At 42.0% G+C, this 22,760-nt stretch overlaps 1 protein-coding gene across 5 annotated transcripts; it reads left to right on the forward strand.

Annotated features, from left to right (window-relative positions):
- Positions 1 to 554: 554 nt before the first annotated feature.
- On the forward strand, positions 555 to 22,652 carry LOC307016635 (disintegrin and metalloproteinase domain-containing protein 11-like). Of its 5 annotated transcripts, none has more exons than XM_079645825.1 (26): positions 556 to 1,413; positions 2,085 to 2,275; positions 5,356 to 5,432; positions 5,791 to 5,857; positions 8,888 to 8,970; positions 9,093 to 9,156; positions 9,254 to 9,314; positions 9,877 to 10,058; positions 10,461 to 10,532; positions 10,710 to 10,876; positions 10,976 to 11,060; positions 11,573 to 11,663; positions 12,154 to 12,205; positions 12,924 to 13,023; positions 13,490 to 13,561; positions 13,652 to 13,744; positions 14,508 to 14,588; positions 14,684 to 14,734; positions 14,816 to 14,879; positions 14,973 to 15,078; positions 15,402 to 15,521; positions 15,601 to 15,769; positions 16,453 to 16,564; positions 18,889 to 18,979; positions 20,140 to 20,272; positions 20,505 to 20,789. In XM_079645825.1, exons 1-26 carry the CDS (start codon positions 1,353 to 1,355, stop codon positions 20,652 to 20,654), a joined length of 2,595 nt encoding a protein of 864 aa, XP_079501951.1. In that variant the 5' UTR covers positions 556 to 1,352; the 3' UTR covers positions 20,655 to 20,789. The 5 variants fall into 5 exon arrangements, 4 of the variants coding, with proteins under 4 accessions (XP_079501952.1, XP_079501951.1, XP_079501953.1 ...); XM_079645827.1 differs by having other exon boundaries at positions 558 to 1,413; positions 20,140 to 20,157; positions 20,505 to 20,670; XM_079645826.1 differs by having other exon boundaries at positions 555 to 1,413; positions 20,140 to 20,647.
- The last annotated feature ends 108 nt before the right edge of the window (positions 22,653 to 22,760 follow it).

Below are 22,760 nucleotides of genomic sequence, written 5' to 3' on the forward strand. Positions count from 1 at the left end.
ATTGATTGTCTGCTGCAATATCTTTCTCACAATAAATTCACACATCATACAGACCCGCTCATGTTTACTTAAATAGTGTATTATAATGTTGTCAGAGTACAAATACAGATTCAATGTTTATAGCCTACTGATGTTTGCAGTATTTATCAATATACTTTTTCAGGTGACCTGCCTATGATTAATAATTTTACTAATATTTTTCATTTCATTGAAGTAATGCCATGTGTACGGTTTTCAGGGGTGGAGTTTATCTTATGGGCTGTAACCTTTTTTTTTTACAATTGTAGATCCCAAAAAATACGTTTTTACTTCTCAACAAACTGTCTTGTTTCTGAATTTGCTCCAAGTGAGGGGCACATGTATTCACCTCATTCAATGCTCAACAGATAACATGTAGCCTAACATTTATTTTACGATTTTCTAATGTAATTAATCTAGCCTACAGTATATTCCTTGAAAGGCCTCTAGAAAATCTAACATCCTTTTCAATCATCACACCGTTTTTAGAAATAAAAACATGATGTAGTCTGTCCTTAGTCAATTCCAGGAAAATAAGTCATAGAACTGTTGTGTAGGTTTCATGAAATTTGACTTTATTGTACATTTAACAGAAGAGAAAGACATGGACTTAGGCTATGTCACAATAAGTAGGCTACATGAAACAAAAAAGGATTGACAAACATATAAACAGTTTGACTTGGTTACCATGGAAACGGGGAAATGAAATCATGATGAGATATATTCACCCATTCATCCCCGTGTGCAGTGAGGCCATGAATGGGTGGTTATCCCCCCCACCCCCCGGCTCCTGTTCCGCTGTTCACCTCCTCAGAAGCACCCGGCCTGTCACATCCTTTCCCTGGCAACGGGAGGAGGAGGCTGCCCGGGATGAGGGAGGTCCCGCTGTCCCACGTGCCCTCCTCACCGCAGACACATCTCTCTCCACTTCCCCGTGCCATAGTTTCCGCAAACCGCAGATTGACATATACATCCTCACCCATTTACACCCAAACTCTCCCACGGAGCTATGCATCCGAAGCGCGCACTCTCCCTTCCCCTCCATATTTCTGCACTGATCAATAATTTCCGCCATAGGTCCGGGTTATGATTCGCGTTTGATCCTTCTGATATGCTCACCAAAGTCTCGGTGTCTGCCTGAGAAAGGGAGAGAGAAACACAGAGAGGGGGAGAGATGAGAGGACCCGCATCATCAGATGTTTAGCAGATCGTATCTCGCTCTTCGCCGTCATTCCTGCTGTGCGGTTCTTGGTCTTTTTCCTCCCTACCGTCGGCCGAGTTCGTGACATTGTTGCGGCTCTCGATGTTGTAATCCGGGGGAATATGTGAAGATCATGCTGGCGGTGTGGTGCTTCGTGGTCTTTGCTGCAGTGGGCGAGAGGCTTACGGTATCAGGTAAGAGAGAGAGTGAGGGAGGTTTGGATAAAGAGCGGGAGCACCCTTTTTCGTTTCCTTTGCATCCACAATTTGTTTTCACGTGCACCAGCACTTTCTAACTCCGGCGATTTTATTGTAGCAGTCACCCGGTGCCAAGCAGCACTCTCTGTCTCCGAGGCGATTGATTTGCTGCCTCAACACATTCCGATCGCAGCCCCCCTCGCGTATACCCATCACCATTACCAGCGGTGTTTAATTCATATAAACGCACAATGATATAACCTGTCAAACACCAGTTACCGTGTTTCACAGCCTGTCTAAAGATTGCTGAAATGTGAGGCGATGGCCCTGTGCAATTATTAAGATGGGCGTCAGTCTACAATGTAGCCTAAAAACTATTGCAAATTGCCACATTCATTATTTCCTACAATATCTTATTGTGGCCATTACATTAGAATAGATCAGTGACAGATTCAATGTTATGAACTAGTCAGTGTGATCAATTAGGTCACCATACAATTAAAGAAACAAACACTTATCTCGGTCATCCCACATTGTGTTTTATTAAACAATATATCACCTTTATAATGTTCACATTACCAGTCAATTTAGACAGATGTGCGCCTACTGTACATGGCCAACACACCCTTGCACCCTCCCTGTGAGTTTCTCTGTTGTTCGTCCTGCAGGTGTGGACAGGAGCCCAGTGCAGGATGGAGGCATCTGGGACTGGTTCACCCCGGCAGGGCAGCCGGACAGCGGGGACACTTCCATCGAGGTCACCTATCCAAAGCGGCTGGTCCAAAAGATCGAGTCAGAGGGGGAAATGGCTCGTGACTACTTGGATACCAGGGTGAAGAACAGCACTGAGAACAATTTGGTAAGTTCTAACTAACACAGCTTTTGGCATCAATTATTTCTCATATCCCCACTTCTGTTCATTTTCACATTGGTTCTCTCTGAAATTCTCAGTTCAGTGGTCGTAGTGTTTTAAGTGTTTTGGGTGAGGAACATCAATGGGGCAAAATCAGGAGTAGATTGGTTCATTTTCTTTCTGGACCAAAATCACCTGGAGCGGGAGCTTGCAGCTTGATATGCAGTTTGTGAGTTCAGGAAATAATTGAACATGTTTTATATAGTGCTCAGTATAATTATACAACCTTACTGAGGAAGATTCACTATTAGGGACATTGTAGCAAGTGTGTGTGCACATACTGTATGTGGGTGTGACATCAAGACAGACTGTTATTCCGCTGGTGGGAACCACATTGTTCGAGTGAAGGTGCTGCTGAAGCTGCACAGGGATGGCAGGGCGGTGTTTTGCAGCAGACTCATCTCTGATTTTGACCTAGTTAGTCACTGAAAATACCTTTGAATTTCCACCATGAAGTAATGTCAGCTGAGAGGAAGCACAGACATACATTGTGTTTTTTACAGCCTTTTTATTCTGCCTAAACGCAAGCCAACTTGAACCTTTAGACCTGCTTTCTCTTTTTACCGTGCAAGCTCTGTAGTAAATGCACAGTTGACCAACGATGTCTTTAAATGTTTGTGTGTAGTGCCTCTCATCTTCACATGATAAAGCTTAGCCCGTCATTATGTCCGATCATCCGGCTGCTGGGCTGAGCCCTCCACTTCTTCATTATTCAGTGGTGTGTTAAAGTATGTCCCCATTCATTATAAAGCAGGCTTGTGTGAGAAATACTGCACGGCCAAAGAGGCTTTAGCAAACCCCATCGTCTCTCTCTTTTGGTCATGCTGATATGATGTAGTTCATGTAACTGTTATGAGAGAGCACATTAGGGTGACATGATTAAAGACTAGGTCAAATGAATGTTATTGCCCCTGGAGAGGAAGCTACCATGAATACAACACTGCAGCATCTAACATGATAGACATTCAGAATATGCAAATGAGGACACTGTTCAACAATGTTTCAGAGGTCCATGTTTTAGCTGCTGCTCTTCTTCTTCTTCACCTGCTGTGTCTTGTTTTTTGAAATATTAAAGACACTTGGAGTGAGGGACATGATACATTTAGAAGCAGCAGGGGATCGTGAGCTGACCCTTTTCTTTCTCTTCTGTCACATCATGCTGCGATGAGAATTGTTGACAGTGCTTTTGCCGTACTTGTTTTTGTTGTGATAAATTATTTGTGTCCCTAAAAAACTGATAATAAGATTCCTTTCTTTATGTTTTGTTTAGCATAAAGACTTCATTTCTCGTTTAGCACAGTTGATATGCTGTTCAAGGATAGCTATATTATTGGCTGGTAGGTTGATAGCCATTATCTGAAATTGATTTGATTGGTTAATTAAAGCCCTGTATGTCATTTGTGAAACAGTCATTTGAAAGGTGAAAAAAACCACTCACTGTGAGAACAATTCCCACATGTGTTATTTGCTTAACATAAAGAGGTCATTCAACTTCCTTGGCATGACTTATTATCTAAAAAGTAGAAGGGGACTTGTTGAGTGAAGCCCTCTATCAAGACCCTTTCCGTAACAAAAAAATAATGTGTGTATACGCAGCATGATTCAGCTCCAAACATGTACCGGATTCTGACTATGATACAGCATCCCACCAAAGCTTTATGAAAACTAACTTAACTAGGTACTTTTTCCTTCATGGTAACATTCGCGAGAGCAGCTTCTAAATGGAGCTGTTTTTGTCAAGAAGAAATAATGAATCTCACCTTTTGAACAACCTTAATTAGAAGTCCTTGAAGGTGCCTAGCAAATTTACATTTGAACATAGACATCCTTCTGAGCAGATAAATAAAAGGTTTGGCAACCACCTTAAAGTGGTAGGTAATTCACTTCAGAAACACTTTTTGTTATATTCCATGGAATGCTCTTAACATCCCGATAGCAATGAATATATTAAATGCTTTGACAATAAATATATGCAAATATTTCATCTGTGGAAGACCAATTATCTTCCTCGGCCCGCGGCAGATCATTGGATGGCTTACCTGCCTGTCAGCCTTCCATCTCGTGCACAAACTTATCTCCTGTCCTCATTGGTCATGTGTGCGTTCGTGTGTGTTGGAGGAGGGGCTCTGTGAGGAAGTCTGAATGAAGGGGCATTTTTTTTCCCAGTTGTGTATTTTCAAATTCTAGCGCACTCGAGCTGGTTTCTCATTCTTACCTACCCAAGAGCAGTCACACTTTATGATCTGAACACAAATATAAAGCTGTGGAACACGGCTCTGTACAGAGACAGAAACCCCTATAGACAGTTACAAGACAGTAGTTAGAAGTCTGTTGTCCATGCTCACTGGAATGATTCCTGCAAAGTGATGCATTGGATCAGCCTGGTTCCTCCAGACTGAGATCAAAGTCCAGAGCTGCTACAGAGACACACTGTTCAGTCTGCAGTGAGCCTTCCTCTCTCCTGGCCCTGCTGTCTCCTCCTCACCTCCTCCGCCAGATGTCCATCAGGGGCAGCATGGCTGAATATAGACCATAGAAATTAAAACGCTAAACTGGATTCCAGATCATTAATGCAAATGTTGAAAAAATAAAGACTAAGACAGCACTCCAATTTGAATTTGTAAGATTACCAGTCAATATAGAACGCAATACTAAGAAATCAAATCTGTGCTGTCCTGGTCCTTCTCTTTTTGAATTGGGACGATACCAGCAACGTTTTTTCCTCCTCTTCCCACCCTCTTACGAAATCCTAGTTTAGTTCTTTAACAACCATAACTCTCTGCAGTCAGGCCTGCCTAAATGCTGGCGGCCATTGTCGATAAATGGAGACGTTATCAATCATATTATTTCAGCTGCTGAGTTGCTAAAGCGTGCACACTGTTGAATCTGCTGTATTATTCATGGAACTGTTTTCACAATCACTCTGTGGCTGTTATAGAGCGACTCTCTTATCCACAGTTGTTTTGTTACACTTTGATTGATCAACTATTTAATTTGTCTCGCTCTCGCTCTTTGTTTTTTTTCAGCCTGTCCACTTGGCCCAGAGCTATTTTCAAGTGGAAGCGTTTGGACACACCTTCACTCTGGACCTGGAGCTAAACCAGTTAGTATTACCATCCAAAAAATCATCAGGTCTGCCTTTTTGTACACGCTTGTAACAGTAGGTGCTCCTAATCCACTGCAGCTGTACTCATTAGCATTTACCAGCACTTAAGCAAATGCACTTAGCGCCTCGATTTTGCATGACAAGACGGGGAATACCAATGTGGCAAACACACACTGCTGCGTCTTCATGAGCTTCCACTGATTTTTATTAACATCACATGTTAATATGTATTCTTTTTGAAATATATTTGAGGGGAGGTTGAGAATACTCTATAATTTTGATAACCAATTTTGATGACATGGTGATTGAGATAATGCTGTTAAGGATGTTAATGGTGTCTCTTCTGTCTTTGCAGTCACCTCCTGTCTTCAGAATATGTGGAGCGGCACTTTAACCATGATGGCAGACCCTCACAGTCGATGGTAAGACTGATTGTGTGGGGTGGGGGTGCGTACTGACACGATTCTAGTGAGTTAACTTGTCTTTTGGCACAAAGACTTCAGCATATTAATGATATGACCAGAGTGGCAGTGCAGCGTTCAGTTCTTTGGCTGCAGAAACTGAGACTTTTCACATCTTGCTGTTGCCATGAATATTAGAATGAAATTAAAGTTTTGTTTGTCAGATGCAATGCCTCACCAGAGCTCAATATACAACACCATTTTACTTAAAAGGGAATTCAAAGGCAATCATCGTAATAAAAACAGTAACAGAAACGATAAAAGCCCTATGACCAATAAAAGAGAAGGGTGAATTTATATTTGATATGAAATATATATTTTAGGCTCATCTAACACAGATCTGTTTGGTTAAAGTCTCCATTTAGCAACAAAAGACATTTTCTTTTTATCTTTCGAGGCTGATTTTGATGTGATGTTTTATTGAAGTTTGATCTCATCTTCTTGTTTGAACTATTCATAGAAAGAGCATTGTGTGCTCTCTGCTTCAAAGTAAACTTCTATGTAGCTGTTAAGATGATGTATGTTACCGTGCTGCACAGACGTGGGTTTCTCCTGTCAGCGGAGTGCACGATGCCTCTCTGCTGCTGCCTTTCTCCGACAGCCAATAAGAAAGGGTGTAAAAACCACGAGCTCAGAGAAAGAATTAGGAGATAACAGGAAACTGGATGAAAGCCTTGACATCTAATGTGATGTGCGCTTCTGAGCATAGACTAGAGGAATGTCACTGCATTCTGCTACCCAGGAGGGATGGCTCTTTTCTGTATAAATGTGTCACTCACTGTCCCCCTAGCAGTCAACCCACCCAGCCACCAGCACTACATGTCCACACCCACAATCGTGCCAAACTCTCCCTCACTCCTCCTGACCAATCACAAGCCTGTTTCCATAGCAACCAGTTAGCTCAGCAGTGTCATTAAGTACTTGGCGGTGAGGAGAATGGAAGAAGAGCGAGAGGGAGGGAAGAGCAGACCGGCGAGAGAAGAGAAGGAGGATAATGAGGTGTTAAATGCCATTTAATACAAAGGCAATATAAGTTTGGATAATTTTGGGGGTGTGTGTGCGGTCATAGGTGATCAGTTTGTTTCCAGTTTTGCGGGAAGGAGGGGGAGGAGGCTTAAAATGTCCGGGATGGAGACCTGTGGTCAGGACAGATTGTCTCTCAGCTGGACGGTGGCCTCCCATCATGCCTCTGTGCTGCTGGACATCGCAGGTGTGATGCATTCAGGGCAGCACGTCACCTGACTGTTCTCAGTCGCCAAAATGCTTTTTTTGGGTTCCTACACAACATGGAAAACTAATGAATTGTATTCCAGTAGTTTACAGTACCTGATCATTATATAGAAAAGACTACAGAGTACGGAAGGATGTTTGTATTTCCAGACCTCTCTAAAATATAAAATGTAGAATTCTTACAAAAAAATGTAAATACAAGAAGTTTGTTTTTACTGGCATTGACTCCAGAATGGTAACAATGTATGAGAGGGTGCCGTGAAACACAACATTAATACACTTAAGTTCTCTTTTTTAATACCCTGATAAATAGTGAATAGATGAATCCCTTCTGTGTTATTGTCTGGAGTGAAAGTATACAGTAACTTAATGGTACAAAAAACAATAATATTGCACTGATGTACTTCTACAGCCTGAAATCCTGTGGGTTTCCGTTGATTGATTTATATCAGCAAATAAACAGACTCTTCAATCCTCTGGCAATTATTTGGCAACATAATAGCCTTCATAGTCAAAATCTAACTCTTGGATTTTAAAAACATTTTGTAACAATAAGCATCAAGCTTTTTTTTACTCAGATGTCAAATGTGGTCCTAAGATAAACAGAGAGGTCTGGAAGTGTGAATCCGATGGGGAAATAAATTCAAATGGAAAATGTGTTGTTATCCTTTGTTTCCATTTAAAGGTAACCTATCATGCAAAATGCACTTTTGTACGTCTTTTATACATGAATATGTGTCCCCGGTGTTCCAGGGAACTCACCAAGTGTCAGAAAACACAACCCTCTCTATTTTCCTCCATACCCAAATCTCTTAAAAAGGGGCTGCAATGGATCTGGTACAGACTGATCCAGATTTGAACACTTCTATGACGTCACAGAAGTGGCGCTACGGCTATTGGGCCAACTCCACCAATCAGGAGGAGACAGCCACGGACATTGCCGTTGGAAAGCGCTGGAGACGCTGTAGTAAATATGCCAGGCCTGTAGATGGTGCTGTTCTCACAGAATCAGCCCATGCAAAGACAGTGTTAAAATTAGCGAAATGAGGAATGGCTGAAATGCATGATCTGTTTTGTATTTTGAAAAATAAAAAGTATAAAAATGCCTTATATAGGTATGGTCCTACACTATATTATTCAAATATAGCATTATAGGTCCACTTTAAAGCAAGAGGCGTTTTTGTTGTTGCCCAAGCTGTTTTGGCAAGGCTGAGACACCCTGCTGAACTCAATTTGGTCGAGGTGAACCAATGTTTCTCACTTGTCTCACCTTTCCTGGTGATTCATCTTGCTCACTGTGACCTTGTGAAGCGGTGCGCCCACTTCTGAGGAAATGTTAGCTGGAGGCAAAAGCTAATGCTCTTTCGTGGTTTTCAAGGTTACTAGGACAGGAAAGAGCAGAGCACGATTTCCTTATTTTTTTCTCTCACCCTGTGTTTTTCAGTTGCATCCTACCTACTAGTCATCCCATGTTAAATTCTCAGATCTAACTGTGTGGGCAACAAGATTGATGATTTATTGAAGAGATCCTTGTCAAGGATTTACCTCCACCTTTATTGGCAGTGAAGCAGAAAAGAGTGGGGTAGAGAACAGGACACAAGTAGGTCAAAAACTGTGCCGTAAATGCATGAGTGTGGAAAGAAGGAGAGGGGAGTTACCTTTGCGGAGGTTTTCTACTCAGGGCTGACCTATTATAATATCCAATGAAGTATAAAAGTGAGCCTGAAGTGTGTCAGTAGAGGTTGTTTCTTGTGTCCACAGGGAGGAGAGCACTGCTACTACCAGGGAAGGTTACGAGGTTTACCCGAGTCTTGGGCAGCGCTCTCCACCTGCCACGGCCTGTGGTGAGCCCCACAGTAAACCTTTATTTATTCAATCATATTTGTTGTCCTATGAACTGTACTTAATTTACGAGTTGTCTGTCTCTTTCTGCTCTACACCTCACCACCCGTCTCTTGGTTCCCAGCGGCATGTTCTCTGATGGCTTCTTCTCTTACGGTATTGAGCCTGTTCAAAATGGAAGCAATCAGGTAAATAGGAGAGTGTTATTAATACAATATTGAGATCTGGATGTTGGATTTTGAGGTACTAATGTGTTTAATGTCATCTGTATTGATTGTGTTATAGGAGGATGGTGCTCACTTAATCCGCAGGATGCCTGATATCAGACTTTCCCCTCACTGCACAGGTAAATTACTGAATTTAAAACAAACTACGGACACTCGCATCACATCAGAATAATACTGCGTTAAAGTATTTTTTCTAATCTTCTCATCTTAACTAGATTTTAATATAACCGCAGTGCCTCAAGTTAGATTTCACTTTGCTCCACTGTTGCAATCATTTCAAATTCACTGTTGCTTAATATTTCACAGGTACTGTTATGTCACTGTACAAAAACACTCCAAAATGTTCCTATATACAAAAAGTAATTATTTTCGCATTGAGGTCAAAGAGAGGAATTCTTCACATCAGTGAAAGAGAAAAGTGAACAAAGGTGTAGGTTTTATGTACTGTAGGAATAACAATTTTTGAATAGAAAGCCGTAGTCAATGGTCCTAATTCACCCATGTACAATTCAGACAGTTATTTTGATTAATTCAGAAAGGTTCATAATTACTGCCACAGCTTTTAGATTGGGATCTTTAAATCTTTGACTGACAATGTAGATACAAATATTTGCACTGTACCATACAGCATTATAAAAAGTATTGTTGCTCTGATTGCCTGGAGCTTCTCTGTGTGTCCAGACTGTACAGAGGACAGTGAGTGGGATAGCAGAGGAGGTGATGGTGATTACGACAGACCGGACCAAACCACAGAAGAGCAGGTGTTAGGGGGGCTGAGGCGATCCAAGAGATCTGTCCGCAAACCCTCTGTCCAGATTGAGACCAAATATATTGAGTTGATGGTGGTCAACGACAACGAAATGGTTAGTAAAAAGTACTCTTTCCGGTTAAGATTGTTTAGACGTCAGACATCTGCACTGGTGGTCTTTGTCGTACAGAGAAATGTGAATTGTCTGAGTCAATGAGGCTGTTTAACAGGACCTAGATCTAATAGGGAGATCTGGAGACAAATGAAAATGAAAGCTACATTTTGGCTGTCGGAGACATTGGATGGATGTATAAGTGTATGAACAGATGAATGAATAGATGGATGGATTGGATCAGTTAAATATTTGAATGAATGGATGGATGGATGGATGGATGGATGAATTTACAGATATATGGATGGATTGGATCAGTTAAATATTTGTTTGTCTATATTCCTTTGTGTGTGAGAGATTGAAGGAGATCTCTCACACCATCTGTGTATCTCTGTGTCTCCACAGTTTGTACAGCTGCGTCGCTCCAGCAGCCAAACCAAGAACTTTGCCAAAGCAGTGGTCAACATGGCAGATGCGGTAAGAGCTTTGTTTAACAGTCCTCCTTCTCTTAAACTCCGCTTGCTCGGCACACAGCCACCTGTCAGGGAGTGTGTGTTTATTTCCAATGATTCATGCCAGATAGCACACAGAGTGTTGACAGCACAGGTGTCGCACCAGCAAAGCAGGAAAGTGATGGCGGTTTTCCGTCCTCAGATCTACAAGGAACAGTTGAACACGCGGATCGTGCTGGTTGCCATGGAGACCTGGACCTCTAAAAATATGATGCCAGTAATGGAAGATCCTTTGATAACGCTGCAGAACTTCATGAGATACAGGAAGGACAACATCAAAGATCAGAGTGACCTCGTCCAACTTTTCTCGTAAGGCAATTTAAATATCTGGAGATTTAAGGCTTGGATGATTTTTGGGTGCTTGGTACGTTTGATTCTAAACGATGGTATCTTTTTTTTCCGCCTCAGAGGGCGTACATTTCACAGTAGCCGCAGTGGGACGGCCTACACCGGGGGGGTGTGCTCTCTAACAAGAGGAGGGGGCATCAACGAGGTGAGGCCCTTTGTATATTAGAACATGAGGTTTATCTGAATCTATGTTTGAAAAAGGTTTTTTCTTTTGAACCAGTCGAGTTCAGAGGTAGAATTGTTGGTAAAGTCTGTTTCCACATTGCCAGGTTTAAATCAAGAGATGAAGAAATGTTTGCATTTTTAAATATTATAGGTTTCAAATGAATTTGTTAGCTAATCTTCATTTAAAGAAATAGTTTGACATTGTGAGAAATATGCTATTTAAGAAGAAGATTTATAAGAGATGATTGCTTCTGATCTCTCTCGTGTTTAAGTAAAACATTTATCTTGAACCAGCAGTACGTTAGTTCAGCATAAATAATGGAAACAACTGAAAACTGCTAGCCTGCTATGTATTTTGATATTGATCTTCTCTTGCTAAAATCTTCCTCTCATCCTTATTTGCAGAACATCATGTTGTTGCTAGCTCCTTAAGCGTTTTATATCAGTGTTTTCTCCATCTCACAATACATCTCTCCTGTGTGATTGTTGCAGTATGGGAATGTAGGAGCGATGGCCATCACTTTGTGCCAGAGTCTCGGCCAGAACATCGGCATGAGGTGGAACAACATGCGCAACTCTGCAGGTAAACGATAACAGTGAATGTGGATGGGGGAGGATAGAGAAATCTATAAACTAATGGTTGAACTGAATTAATTATCAAAGCAAGAGAGTAGGATCAGTGGGGGGAGGATGGAGGCAGGGAGGGAGAGCATTGTGGGTAACCTTGTCCAGCAGGTCTCGTCTGTAATTAGACTTTTCCATTCGGTGATTAGTCACCTGCCTCCAAGAAGGCGGGGGTGGGGGTTAGAGCCTCGCTGCAACTGAACAATGTGCTCTGTGATTAATGTTGAAGAGCCATCAGGTCCATTATTCAATGCCAGGAGCGCACACTATAGGCTCTCCATTTATCTGCCAATAGACATCAGTTCTATTCCTTTCAGATCATACTTCTTCCTCATGAGCTGCAGCAGGTGAAGTGTCACAGCTCGGATGTTAAATGCTGATCTAAGTTATTTATTTTACATTATTTATTGAAGTTTCTGTGCTCTTCTTCCTCCTGGTGTTCCTCACAGGAGACTGCAGGTGTCCAGACGCCTGGCTGGGCTGCATCATGGAGGACACGGGGTAAATATCCTCATTATAGCACACTGAACTAAACAGAAACAAAACATAAATCTCTTCTCTGTTTGTTGACACAATTAAACAGCAGGAATGTTTCTTTTCGCATTCACCCTAAGCTGTGATTTGTTCCGTTAATTTCACTCAATTAGAGAAATAAACACCTGTAGCAGAGGGATGCTTTGACTTGTGCTCGGTCTTCAATGAGCCATGCCTGTGATAATCACAGCTTGGATTTCATGCAACAGGAACATGCGTTGATATATCAAACATCAGCATGCTAACCAATAATTACATATTGAATTTGAAGTATTTACTAAACAGTATGCATGATTTAGATGTGTCTCTGCTGACCAGATGGTGCAAGACAGATTTGAATTATTCATTTGTATAATATCTGATCATGCAATTACTGTCCGATTGCAAAGTGATGGGACATTTCTGGCTCGTCCTTGTCTCAATCTCTTTCTGTGTGTGTGTGTGTGTGTGTGTGTGTGTGTGTGTGTGTGTGTGTGTGTGTGTGTGTGTGTGTGTGTGTGTGTGTGTGTGTGTGTGTGTGTGTGTGTGTGTGTGTGTGTGTGTGTGTGTGTGTGTGTGTGTGTGTGTGTGTGTGTGTGTGTGTGTGTGTGTGTGTGTGTGTGTGTGTGTGTGTGTGTGTGTGTGTGTGTGTGTGTGTGTGTGTGTGTGTGTGTGTGTGTGTGTGTGTGTGTGTGTACACACACAGATACTATCTTCCCAGAAAGTTCTCTCGCTGCAGTGTTGATGAGTACAGCCAGTTCCTGCTCCAGGGGGGCGGGAGCTGCCTCTTCAACAAGCCAAACAAGGTGAGGGGCATGATGGGATGTGGTGAGAGGAGCAGCCTCTCTGCATAACATTTTTATACTAATTAATTTTTCTGACATTCTCCCTCCGACTGCCCTTTTTCCAAAACACACTCAACTATGTAAATCTGCTTGTAATATTTGATGACTAATATTTATTTGTACTGTTATTGCTTTCTGTTTTGTATTACCATGTAAAGTTTCTCTTATTATTCTAATTTTAATAATACAGACTATTATATTGAATTATATTTCTAATTATTATAATTAGTGTTATTATTATTTTTCTTGTGGTCTCATTTCCATTGGAAACACATATTTGAATTGCATTCCTTTCCTTCTTCTTTACAGTAATTCATATTAGTATCTCTGCTCATCTCCTATACAACTGACACATTTCCTCTCTTGTCCATCTGACTCCCACTTATATAAATAAGTGCTGATATATGTCCCTGTCTGTCTCCATCAGCTGTTGGACCCTCCAGAGTGTGGGAATGGCTTCGTGGAGCCGGGGGAAGAGTGTGATTGTGGATCCCAGGTGGTGAGTACCCAGTCGGACACCGTGCCAGCTCTTACTGTAAGCTGTTTTCTGGAAATTAGCTGAAGGTTTGTTTTCCATCTGTGGCTGCAGGAGTGCGCCCGTAGCGGAGGAGCCTGTTGTAAAAAGTGCACACTTACCCACGATGCCATGTGCAGTAACGGACTCTGCTGCAGCGGCTGCAAGGTGGGGATCAAAAACGGGAACCAGATGTAAAATGATAGGTGACAAATGAAAGGAAAAACCAACATAAAGTGTCTTAGTTTAGAGTCAGGCTACTACAAGCCTCAAGAATAGCAGCAGTGCATCTTGTTCAAGTCTGTGGAACTTTATGGGAGGGATAAACACCAGTCCTCCTCCACCACATGTTCCCTCATTTATATATACCAACTTCATTTGATCAGGTAATCGTATTGAGATCAAGATCAAAGTACAGCAGAAATCAAACCAAACATCACCAGGCATAAAGCATCAGAGACAATCATAGTATAATAGTTTAATAGGATAACATTAAGAATAGTTGTTCTATTATAAAAACTATGGTTGTGGAGATCACTTTCATGATGGTCTAACTGTGAAACTGGTTTGTGATCTGGCCACTTCAAAGGACAAAGCATTTGTATTCACATCATTGTTATACTCAACAATTATCCGGTGAGCCCTGGCACCTGGAGGTATCCGTATCTCATTTGCTACTCTGCTCTTTTATTCAGCTTTTCCATTAATGTGTCCCCTGTCGGGTTAGAAAATACCATATTTGAAATGCCTCCACTTAAAATACTCAAATGTGTTGTGCATGCTGTAATTTCTTTTGGACCACATTTAGAAACCCGGCATCCTGTCAACTACTCATTAAGTTAAACTGGAATAAAAGGCAAAAATAATGGAAATGTTTAATGAATATTTCATATCCAGCATTTCCCTGATTCCTTTTCATGCTGTGACATAGTATGAGCAGAGAGGCGTGGTGTGTCGAGAGGCTGTGAACGACTGTGATATCCCAGAGACCTGCACCGGAGACTCCAGCCAGGTACAGATTACTGTTATGTAATGCCAATGGGGGGGGGGAGGACTACAAGATTAACAATAGTATTCAGAACATGAAGTACTTCTCTTCTCTTGCAGTGTCCTCACAATGTGCACAAGCTGGACGGCTACATATGTGATACGAGTCAGGTAAAGGCAGGTTGGTTTTCTAGTCTGCTGCTCACTCTGAGTTATGATGTATTCTTGATTGTTTTTACCTAATTTCTTCAGGGCCGCTGTTACGGAGGACGATGCAGGACTCGTGATGGACAGTGTAGGGGCCTCTGGGGTTATAGTAAGTATAGAACACAAGAAAATTATAGTTGTAAAGGGTATCTTTTGTATCTATGGCTTTGTAGTCTCCTTCTCCTTTTCTTTTTCCTCCCAGATTCAGCAGACAGGTTTTGTTATGAGAAGCTGAACGCTGAGGGGACAGAGAAAGGAAACTGTGGTCCGGGTCCTGAGGGCCAGGGCTGGCTGCAGTGCAACAAGCCGTGAGTCTGCTGATCATTTCATAGAAGAATAAGATGTGGTTGTTTTTGCAAAAACTGTGCTGCGTCAGCTGCATTTTGTGCAGTTTTTATCAAATGCTAAAGCTAATTCCATGAAAAGACCAAAACTGCTGTTTGCTGATTAATGACTTACAATTAAACAAATACAAAATGTATATATTACATACACCTGGAGGATAATTAGTAAACTGCTTGAAACTATGTTGCAAAAAATCCTTTGTAATAACTCAGTCACCAAAATAAGCTCCATGTGTATTCTGTGAACAAAGCCCTCATTGTTCCCTGACATCACTCCTCCTGTGTAGGGATGTTTTATGCGGCTTCCTGTTCTGTGCCAACGTCACCATGAAGCCAAAGTTCGGAGACCTGCAGGGGGAGGTGACCAGCTTCACCCTCTACCACCAGAACAAGTACTTGGACTGCAGGTCAGTGGGTCATATATATCAGATGTGTAGTTCTCCTCCTGCTCTCCCACCTGTCTCACATGTTTGCTGCTCCCCTCAGAGCAGGCCATGCTCTGCTGGAGGACGGCTCCGACCTGGGCTATGTGGAGGACGGCGCCCCCTGTGGGCCCAACATGATGTGTCTGGAGCGACGTTGCCTTCCTGTGGCCGCGTTCAACCTCAGCACCTGCTCGGGATCTACCTTTGGGCGCATCTGCTCCGACCACGGGGTAAACAATATAGTCCTGAGCTCACAACTCAACATTTACAGTCATACAAGTTACATACAGCATTAAGGTATACCTGTGCATCTAAAACAATAGCCATGTCATATTTATGAAGCTCATTTTGGTGACAATTAGGGGAACATATATCTACAGTATTTGTATTAAAGTGGTCATAGTTTAGTTTATTCATTTCATTTTCAACTTAAAATTTAAATTCACATATAAACCATAAATAAAAAAAATATGAGCCATTTCCAAGTTAGGACAAACTAAAGCAAATGTATGTATGTATACACTGAAATTAATAACAAAACGATATATATAAGTAGATTATTTATACTCAAAGCTCCCAAGTTCCACCAAGAATATAGTGTCTCAACCTTATACTTAATTAGATGCATTCATAATCTATTGCTTATCATTTTCAAAGCATAACTGTGAACAATAGTAATACAAAATAACATAGATCCACCCAAAGAAAAAAAACAACCTTAAAACAGTTTGGCTTCACGTAGGAAAGAGTGACATATTTGGACCAGAATGACGCATTTCACCGACTTCATACTAACTAGCTACATTGTGTTTTAAACATTGATGTAGTTTAAACATCTTTCTCTTCTTAGCAGCTATTATTGAACACTACACTAATCTCTCCTTCTCTCTCCTCTCTCTGTGTCGCTCTGTAGACCTGCAGTAATGAAGTGAAGTGTATCTGTGACAGGGACTACACAGGCAAGGACTGCAGTGTCTTCGACCCCATCCCAGAGCCAACCGTCCCAACAGGACCAGAGAAGAAAGGTCCATACCCCTCCCCACCTGCCCATGTCTCTCTTTCTGTCTGCCTCTCATACCCCCCTCATAGTCTCTACCCATCATCCCTGTAGCTTCTGTATGTACTGAGCAGAGCACAGTATCTCATCCTTTTCAACACACAGAGTAGTTCTGCTGAGTCAAAGGGGATACTTTGGATTGTTTAAAGTGTGTTTGTGTGATCTACAGTAGATGGTGGTTGCACGGGCACAGGAGCAAATAAACGTGCTGCTGAAGATGCAGCAAAAGTTATTGTAGCAACCTAAAAGAAAGGCCAGCTCTATGTCTGTTAGAATATTTTCACCACTTCTCCTTGCTGTCAGACAGTTTTTCTTCAACGTAAAACTGAAGCCGTTATGTTCATCAATGCTTTCTCAAAAGCCACAAGACCTTATTGACAGAAACAGCACTTCAACCTTGCAGAACAAGACTGCCTCGATCATTTACCGAGCTAAGTTAATGTACTTTTTGCAATTTTGACCAATTTGCATAAAGATTATATTTTTGAAAAACAAAAACGTTACTTGGAAATCAACTTGTAATTGGGTATTTTAGTATCTGTACTTTTACTTACTAAATGATCTGAGTACTTCTTCCATCACCGGATAACAGCTTCAGTTTACATCAGGCTAAGCAAGGTTAATCAAACCTGCCTAACATAGACAACACTGATTTATTTAGGTGGGCTGTTTTTTATTTGCTGCTGTCCCCCTCCACAGCAGTACATTGCTTAGCTTCTCTGCCTCTACTCCTGTCTGCTTCTCAAAACTGGGACCCGCCTACCATCATCTACTACAGTGGTTCCCAACCTGGGGGGGCGCCCCCAAGCCAAATATCGCAGGGGGGGTGCCAGGCCTCAGATGATTTGAGGCCAAATATCATATTTATACTTTTTTTTTTTTTTTTTTACATATACAGTAATTGTAACGCAATACATGACTGTCACTAAAAGCCTTGTCTCTACATTACAATAAAAAATAAAAATAATTGATTAATTAATTAGAATACAAATTCAAGTTAGTAGCTAAAGGCATAAAAAGACAGAAATGTATAATTCATTCTTTTATAGAAATGTTTCTTCTGCGCGTAAGGTGTCCAAACCAGGCTTTTCTGGATAAGCGCATTTTTAAAACATAGTCATTGTCCATGCCGGTTTAAGTTGGATTATTTGTCACAGTTGCTCCGATCAGATCGGTCTCCTCCATTTTGTAGATTATTTACGACTTTTGAATCCACATAAACACATCGGCAAAATCCGGCTTACTTTGAGCATGTGTTTTAAACAGTTTAATCCCTTTGTGAATTGTTTCCACTTGCGCCGTCCTTCTTCATGCAGCGGGAATCCAAATGAATGAATCCTGAGTCCAATAACCATCAAAGTCACTCCAATAGTGCTCCTTAATTACGCTTTCATCCTCCTTTAACAAAATACTTCACATTCATCCAGTTTGTGACAGCAGTTGTAGCATTTTTGAGACTTTTAAACTTTAATTACCGCTGTTGCGCCCCCCCTTCTGTGTGTGTTTTCTAGACTACAATGTTTTCCTTTCTGCCACGTCTTGGTTTCAATGTTGGGAGAGAGTGGGTGTGTGTTGGGACACGTTTATCTATTTGTGTGTGTGTGTGTGTGTGTGTGTGTGTGTGTGTGTGTGTGTGTGTGTGTGTGTGTGTGTGTGTGTGTGTGTGTGTGTGTGTGTGTGTGTGTGTGTGTGTGTGTGTGTGTGTGTGTGTGTGTGTGTGTGTGTGTGTGTGTGTGTGTGTGTGTGTGTGTGTGTGTGTGTGTGTGTGTGTGTGTGTGTGTGTGTGTGTGTGTGTGTGTGTGTGTGTGTGTGTGTGTGTGTGTGTGTGTGTGTCTCTCTCTCTCTTCCAGGCCCAGAGCCATCTTTAAGTGTCTTCCTTACTTTCTCGCAGTCTGCCCTTGACACAGAGCAATAGAGCAGCAGGTCATAGGGCCTTAAAGCACCAGAGGGTGTCCAGCTGAGAGCAGGAGAGGGGGAATACACACAAAGTAATAAAACTCTCTCTCCTTTGTTTTGTTACTGTTGTCTCCCTGACCTCCCTCGCTCACCTCCCCGTTCTCCCACCTCCACCCCGTGTGCTGGTATCCTCCTCCTCCTCTCCTCCATCTCTCTTTCTCTGTCTGCAGGTATCCCACCATCTGCATTTCTCTCTCTCTCTCTCTCTCTAGTTGTCGTTGTTGATGTACAGTGTTGATGCTGTCCTCTAACGTGTGTTTTTTAGTGGTGTTGTTTTGTTTCTGCCCCTCCTCTTCCTCTTCCGCACCCTTCCTCCCTACTCCTTCCTCTGCGCAGGTCCCAGTGGCACCAATATCATAATAGGGTCCATCGCAGGGGCTATTCTCCTGGCAGCTATAGTCCTAGGGGGGACAGGATGGGGATTTAAGTAAGAGTTCTGGCATGCCTTTGTGTACCTGTCTGCTTCTACCTAAAGGACCCCCGCTCATCCCACTCTCACTCAGAACCACTAGATGCCCGTTTGCAACTCATCGTCCAAAAGGGAGTCAGAGCTTGTCTGTTCTAATGCTGCTTTTAGCGACAAATTCCTTACGCAACGTCACACCGTTTTCCTTGTTTTTATCAAACCATTAATGAACCCTGAGGAACACCATGCACCTCTCCGTCCCTTTTAGTGTAAGGGCAGGACAGAGACATTGATCTGCCAGAGACCGCTGCAGAGCTTCTCTTGGATCCACTAGATTTATTATCCTTTTATGAAAACATTTAATTAAATAGGCTTTTTCAGAAATATGTGTTTAACCGTTGGTGCTCCCTTAGCCCGCAATACCCAGTTGTTCTCCTACAGGCTGCATCCTAACCCCTAATGCGCTCATTCTGCTCTGTTCTACCTCTGCATGTTGCTCTGGTTCAATCCTTACACTCTGATCTAAAAGGACTGCTCTTAGATAATAAGATAATCGAGGCTGATGAAAAGCCTTGTTATTTGAAGACAAAATGTTTATAACTGATGGCATGCAGCCAGTCCTTTTAGGGCCAGAGGTAAGAGTCTGTGCATGTGTGCATGTGAGAAGCTGCACGAAGTTATCCGAATGAGACCTTGGGCTGGGGGGGGGGGGGGCTGAAGGGTCAGTGCAATGACTCCTGTACATACTGCATGTGATGCCATCACTGTAATCTGGCAGAACATGTTTTGGAGAGGACTGGAAGATGAATAATGGACTGAAGGAATTACTGAGTGTAGTTTTGTTAAATCTTATTCTTGAGGGAAATAAAATATTTATTCAGATTTGATATGACAATTCAAGTGGCAATATACCAGTTATTTTGTTTGCTTTAACTTAACATTGTTCACAAGGTAATGTTTATGGGATAAAATAGCATCTGCCTTTTGAATGATTTGGTATCTTACTGCAGAACTAAAGCTTGATTGAAGCCACAAAGGAAGCCTGCTTGTTTGTTTGATGATCAGCTTCGTTACATGCTTCTTAAAAAAAGTAATTATTTGTGAGTTTGTCATCATTTCCTTTTGATATTGACATGTCTTTGTTCTTGTCTTTTCTCTTGACGTGTCTTCACTGGATGCAGGAACATCCGGAGAGGAAGGTATAACCTGCACGAACTTCTGATATTCTGTTCATGGAGCAGCATCACAAAACATCCCAAAACCCCTCACCATGGATCCTTACTCCCTCAGTCACCACCTCAAGTTCTTCCCTTGGTTTGTCCCCACAGGGCCTCATGCGTCCTGTTCATCCCACTGCTCCTTCTGCTTTCATCCCATTCCAATTCTTGCTTAAAAAACTCCCCATTCCTGTCCCTTATCCCATAATATTCCCTTTATCATCGCAAAGCAGAATAGCATTTCCATTTCTAAATCAACTTCCTCTCCTGTCGCCTACACAGTTTGTTTTTCTTTCTCTTACCTGTCTCCGTTTTCCCTTCTCTTTCAGATCTGGCGGTGGATAAGATGTGTCTGTCTCTCTGTCTGTCTGTCCTGTCTACTCCTGTCTTCCTCCTCGCACTGTGTCCTTTCCACATCAGAGAAGAGGGAAACAAAAAAAAAGTCTTCCACATCTCAAATTTCTCCAAACCTCTATTGATTACCGTCTCCTCCTATCGTCCGTCCTCCATCCGGGCCCTGCGGAGCTCCATTCACCAAACCAGCCAAGTCAGAATTGTTGTGGCTGCTTCCATCTTCGCCACCGAGGACTGTGTGTGGGCCCGAGCAGGGGGTCCGTCCCCTGAGACACACCGGGGTCTTCCTCCAGTCTGGTGGCCCTTAAGGCCCGTTCACACGGCGGCGTGCGTTAAAGCTTGCCGGCGGGGGGGGGCTGAAACTCGACCAACAACCAATCACATGAATCTCCCGACCCGGACACAAAAGCACGCGGTTTGATTGGCTAGAGCTTGTACTGGCATATGATTCGATTGGCTGATGCTTCCGACGAAGCTTCAAAAGTTGAACATTGCTTCGCTCCCACAATGGCGAAGCGTGACGTAACCCCATTCAAAGTGAATGGGCAGAAGCGTTGAAGCTTCAACGCACGCCGCTATGTGGACGGGCCATTAGAGTGTGATTCGGTGTCTGTGCACTTCCTTTTGAACAGTCTGATGAAGAACATATCGACGTCCAATTTGTCATCAGACTTGTCTTGCCTGCCTGTCTGGATACAAATTAATCTGGCCACCAAATGAGTCCACAGCTAAATGTTGGACAGACAGGACTTCTAATAGACTAAACTAATGTAAAAGGAGCTGGTTGCTTTCTTTTGAAAATGACCCAAGACACAGTTCCTCAAAGGACAGGCCCTCAAAGTGGACAATAGTCTGTTTTAATCCACAAGTCGGGCACCATGAATTTGAAAAGAAAACACTGGACCGATGTGGAAGGGCTCAACCGAAGGCTCAAAAATCAGTCAGTCACTAGCCAGATCCCAGACTTATAACCGAGTTTATGTTCATCGCTATTTGTTCTTTAAACTTGAGGCATCTTACCTGCCCCCTTACGCAAGTTTTCAGGTGCAAAAAGGGAAGCAAGGTGTCATGGTTTTGGGATCATTTTAAAAACAACTGAACTTCAGCAGAGACCGTAACTTAGTGTTTTCCAGCCGACATACATTCGACTTTATCTGTCTGTGTGCTCACCACTTTCAGACCCAAAGTGTGTACCCTCTCCCAGGTCGGATCTGTATGTCTGTTCACAGATGAATGTACGCATGTAAGAGATTTTTAAAGAAAGTAAGAATGTATGTGTGTTTACATTAGTGCTAGGGGCCGTTTGTGTCCATGTACACTTTAACACTCCTCCTATCACAGTAGATTGGTAGGTTTTCAACCTTAGAATATCATCTCTTTCTACAAACTGCTGCCAGGGAACCATAAAGGCAGCACATTAATACAGAATGAAACTGTTTTTATTTAATGTATCTACAGAAAAGGAGCACTAGCCAATTGTATGCACACTTATTTGTAAATATGTGCAAGAATGACTGAATGCACTGTATGAAGATGTATTTAAAAGCTATGTTAAAATAATGAGTTGTATTCTGACAAGACATCTGCAGATCTCTCCAATATTCAACACTGTCCATGAATCTCTCACTCTTATCATTCCAGCTGTCCCTTAGATGTCCAGGATATTTTGTACGTTTGTTGATAGCCCTGAGCCCTGGGTGAACAGCTCCACCAAGAGGCTTTGTGATGATCCCGCTGTAAATGAGATTAAAGAGATCTAGTGGGGGGGTCCAGGAGGCAGCTCGTCTGAAACTACGTAGGTCAGTTTGGTTCATTTGAGCTTTGCACTATGGCAGCTGCACTATTGTAATTAGAAAATGTACAGCGGTATGAAATACAATCTGTTTGATTCAAAAGTTTAAGGTAAATAAAAAAAAGAGAATAAGATAAATCGTATCCCATATTTTTAGACACGATCTTTTCGAATTGAGACAAAAAGAGAGAAATTAACTGAAGGATTGTAGTTGATTTAACAATGAAGGAAAATAAAATACTGAAACATTTCTAACACACCTTCATCTCTGGCTACCTTGCTTTTTTTTTGGTATTTATAGTTCATGATTTTAATAAATGATTAGACTTTTTCAATGCTTTGGTTTTCTGCTTCTGAAAGTTCATAATTGTGATATATAATGATTATATATTATAGTGGGTATAAAGAAAACAAGGGCGCAAAGGTTTAAAATTAAACA

Source organism: Notothenia rossii, assembly GCF_949606895.1.
Source record: "Notothenia rossii genome assembly, chromosome: 8".
Lineage (NCBI taxonomy): Eukaryota > Metazoa > Chordata > Actinopteri > Perciformes > Nototheniidae > Notothenia > Notothenia rossii.

What these genes read in the sequence shown, in the direction of transcription:
- LOC307016635 (XM_079645824.1), top strand. Translation starts at nt 1,353, where the DNA reads ATGCTGGCGGTGTGGTGCTTCGTGGTCTTTGCTGCAGTGGGCGAGAGG. An exon ending in TTCAAAATGGAAGCAATCAG is followed by an intron (nt 9,157 to 9,253) that starts GTAAATAGGAGA and finishes ATTGTGTTATAG; the next exon opens with GAGGATGGTGCTCACTTAAT. An exon ending in GCATCTGCTCCGACCACGGG is followed by an intron (nt 15,770 to 16,452) that starts GTAAACAATATA and finishes GTCGCTCTGTAG; the next exon opens with ACCTGCAGTAATGAAGTGAA.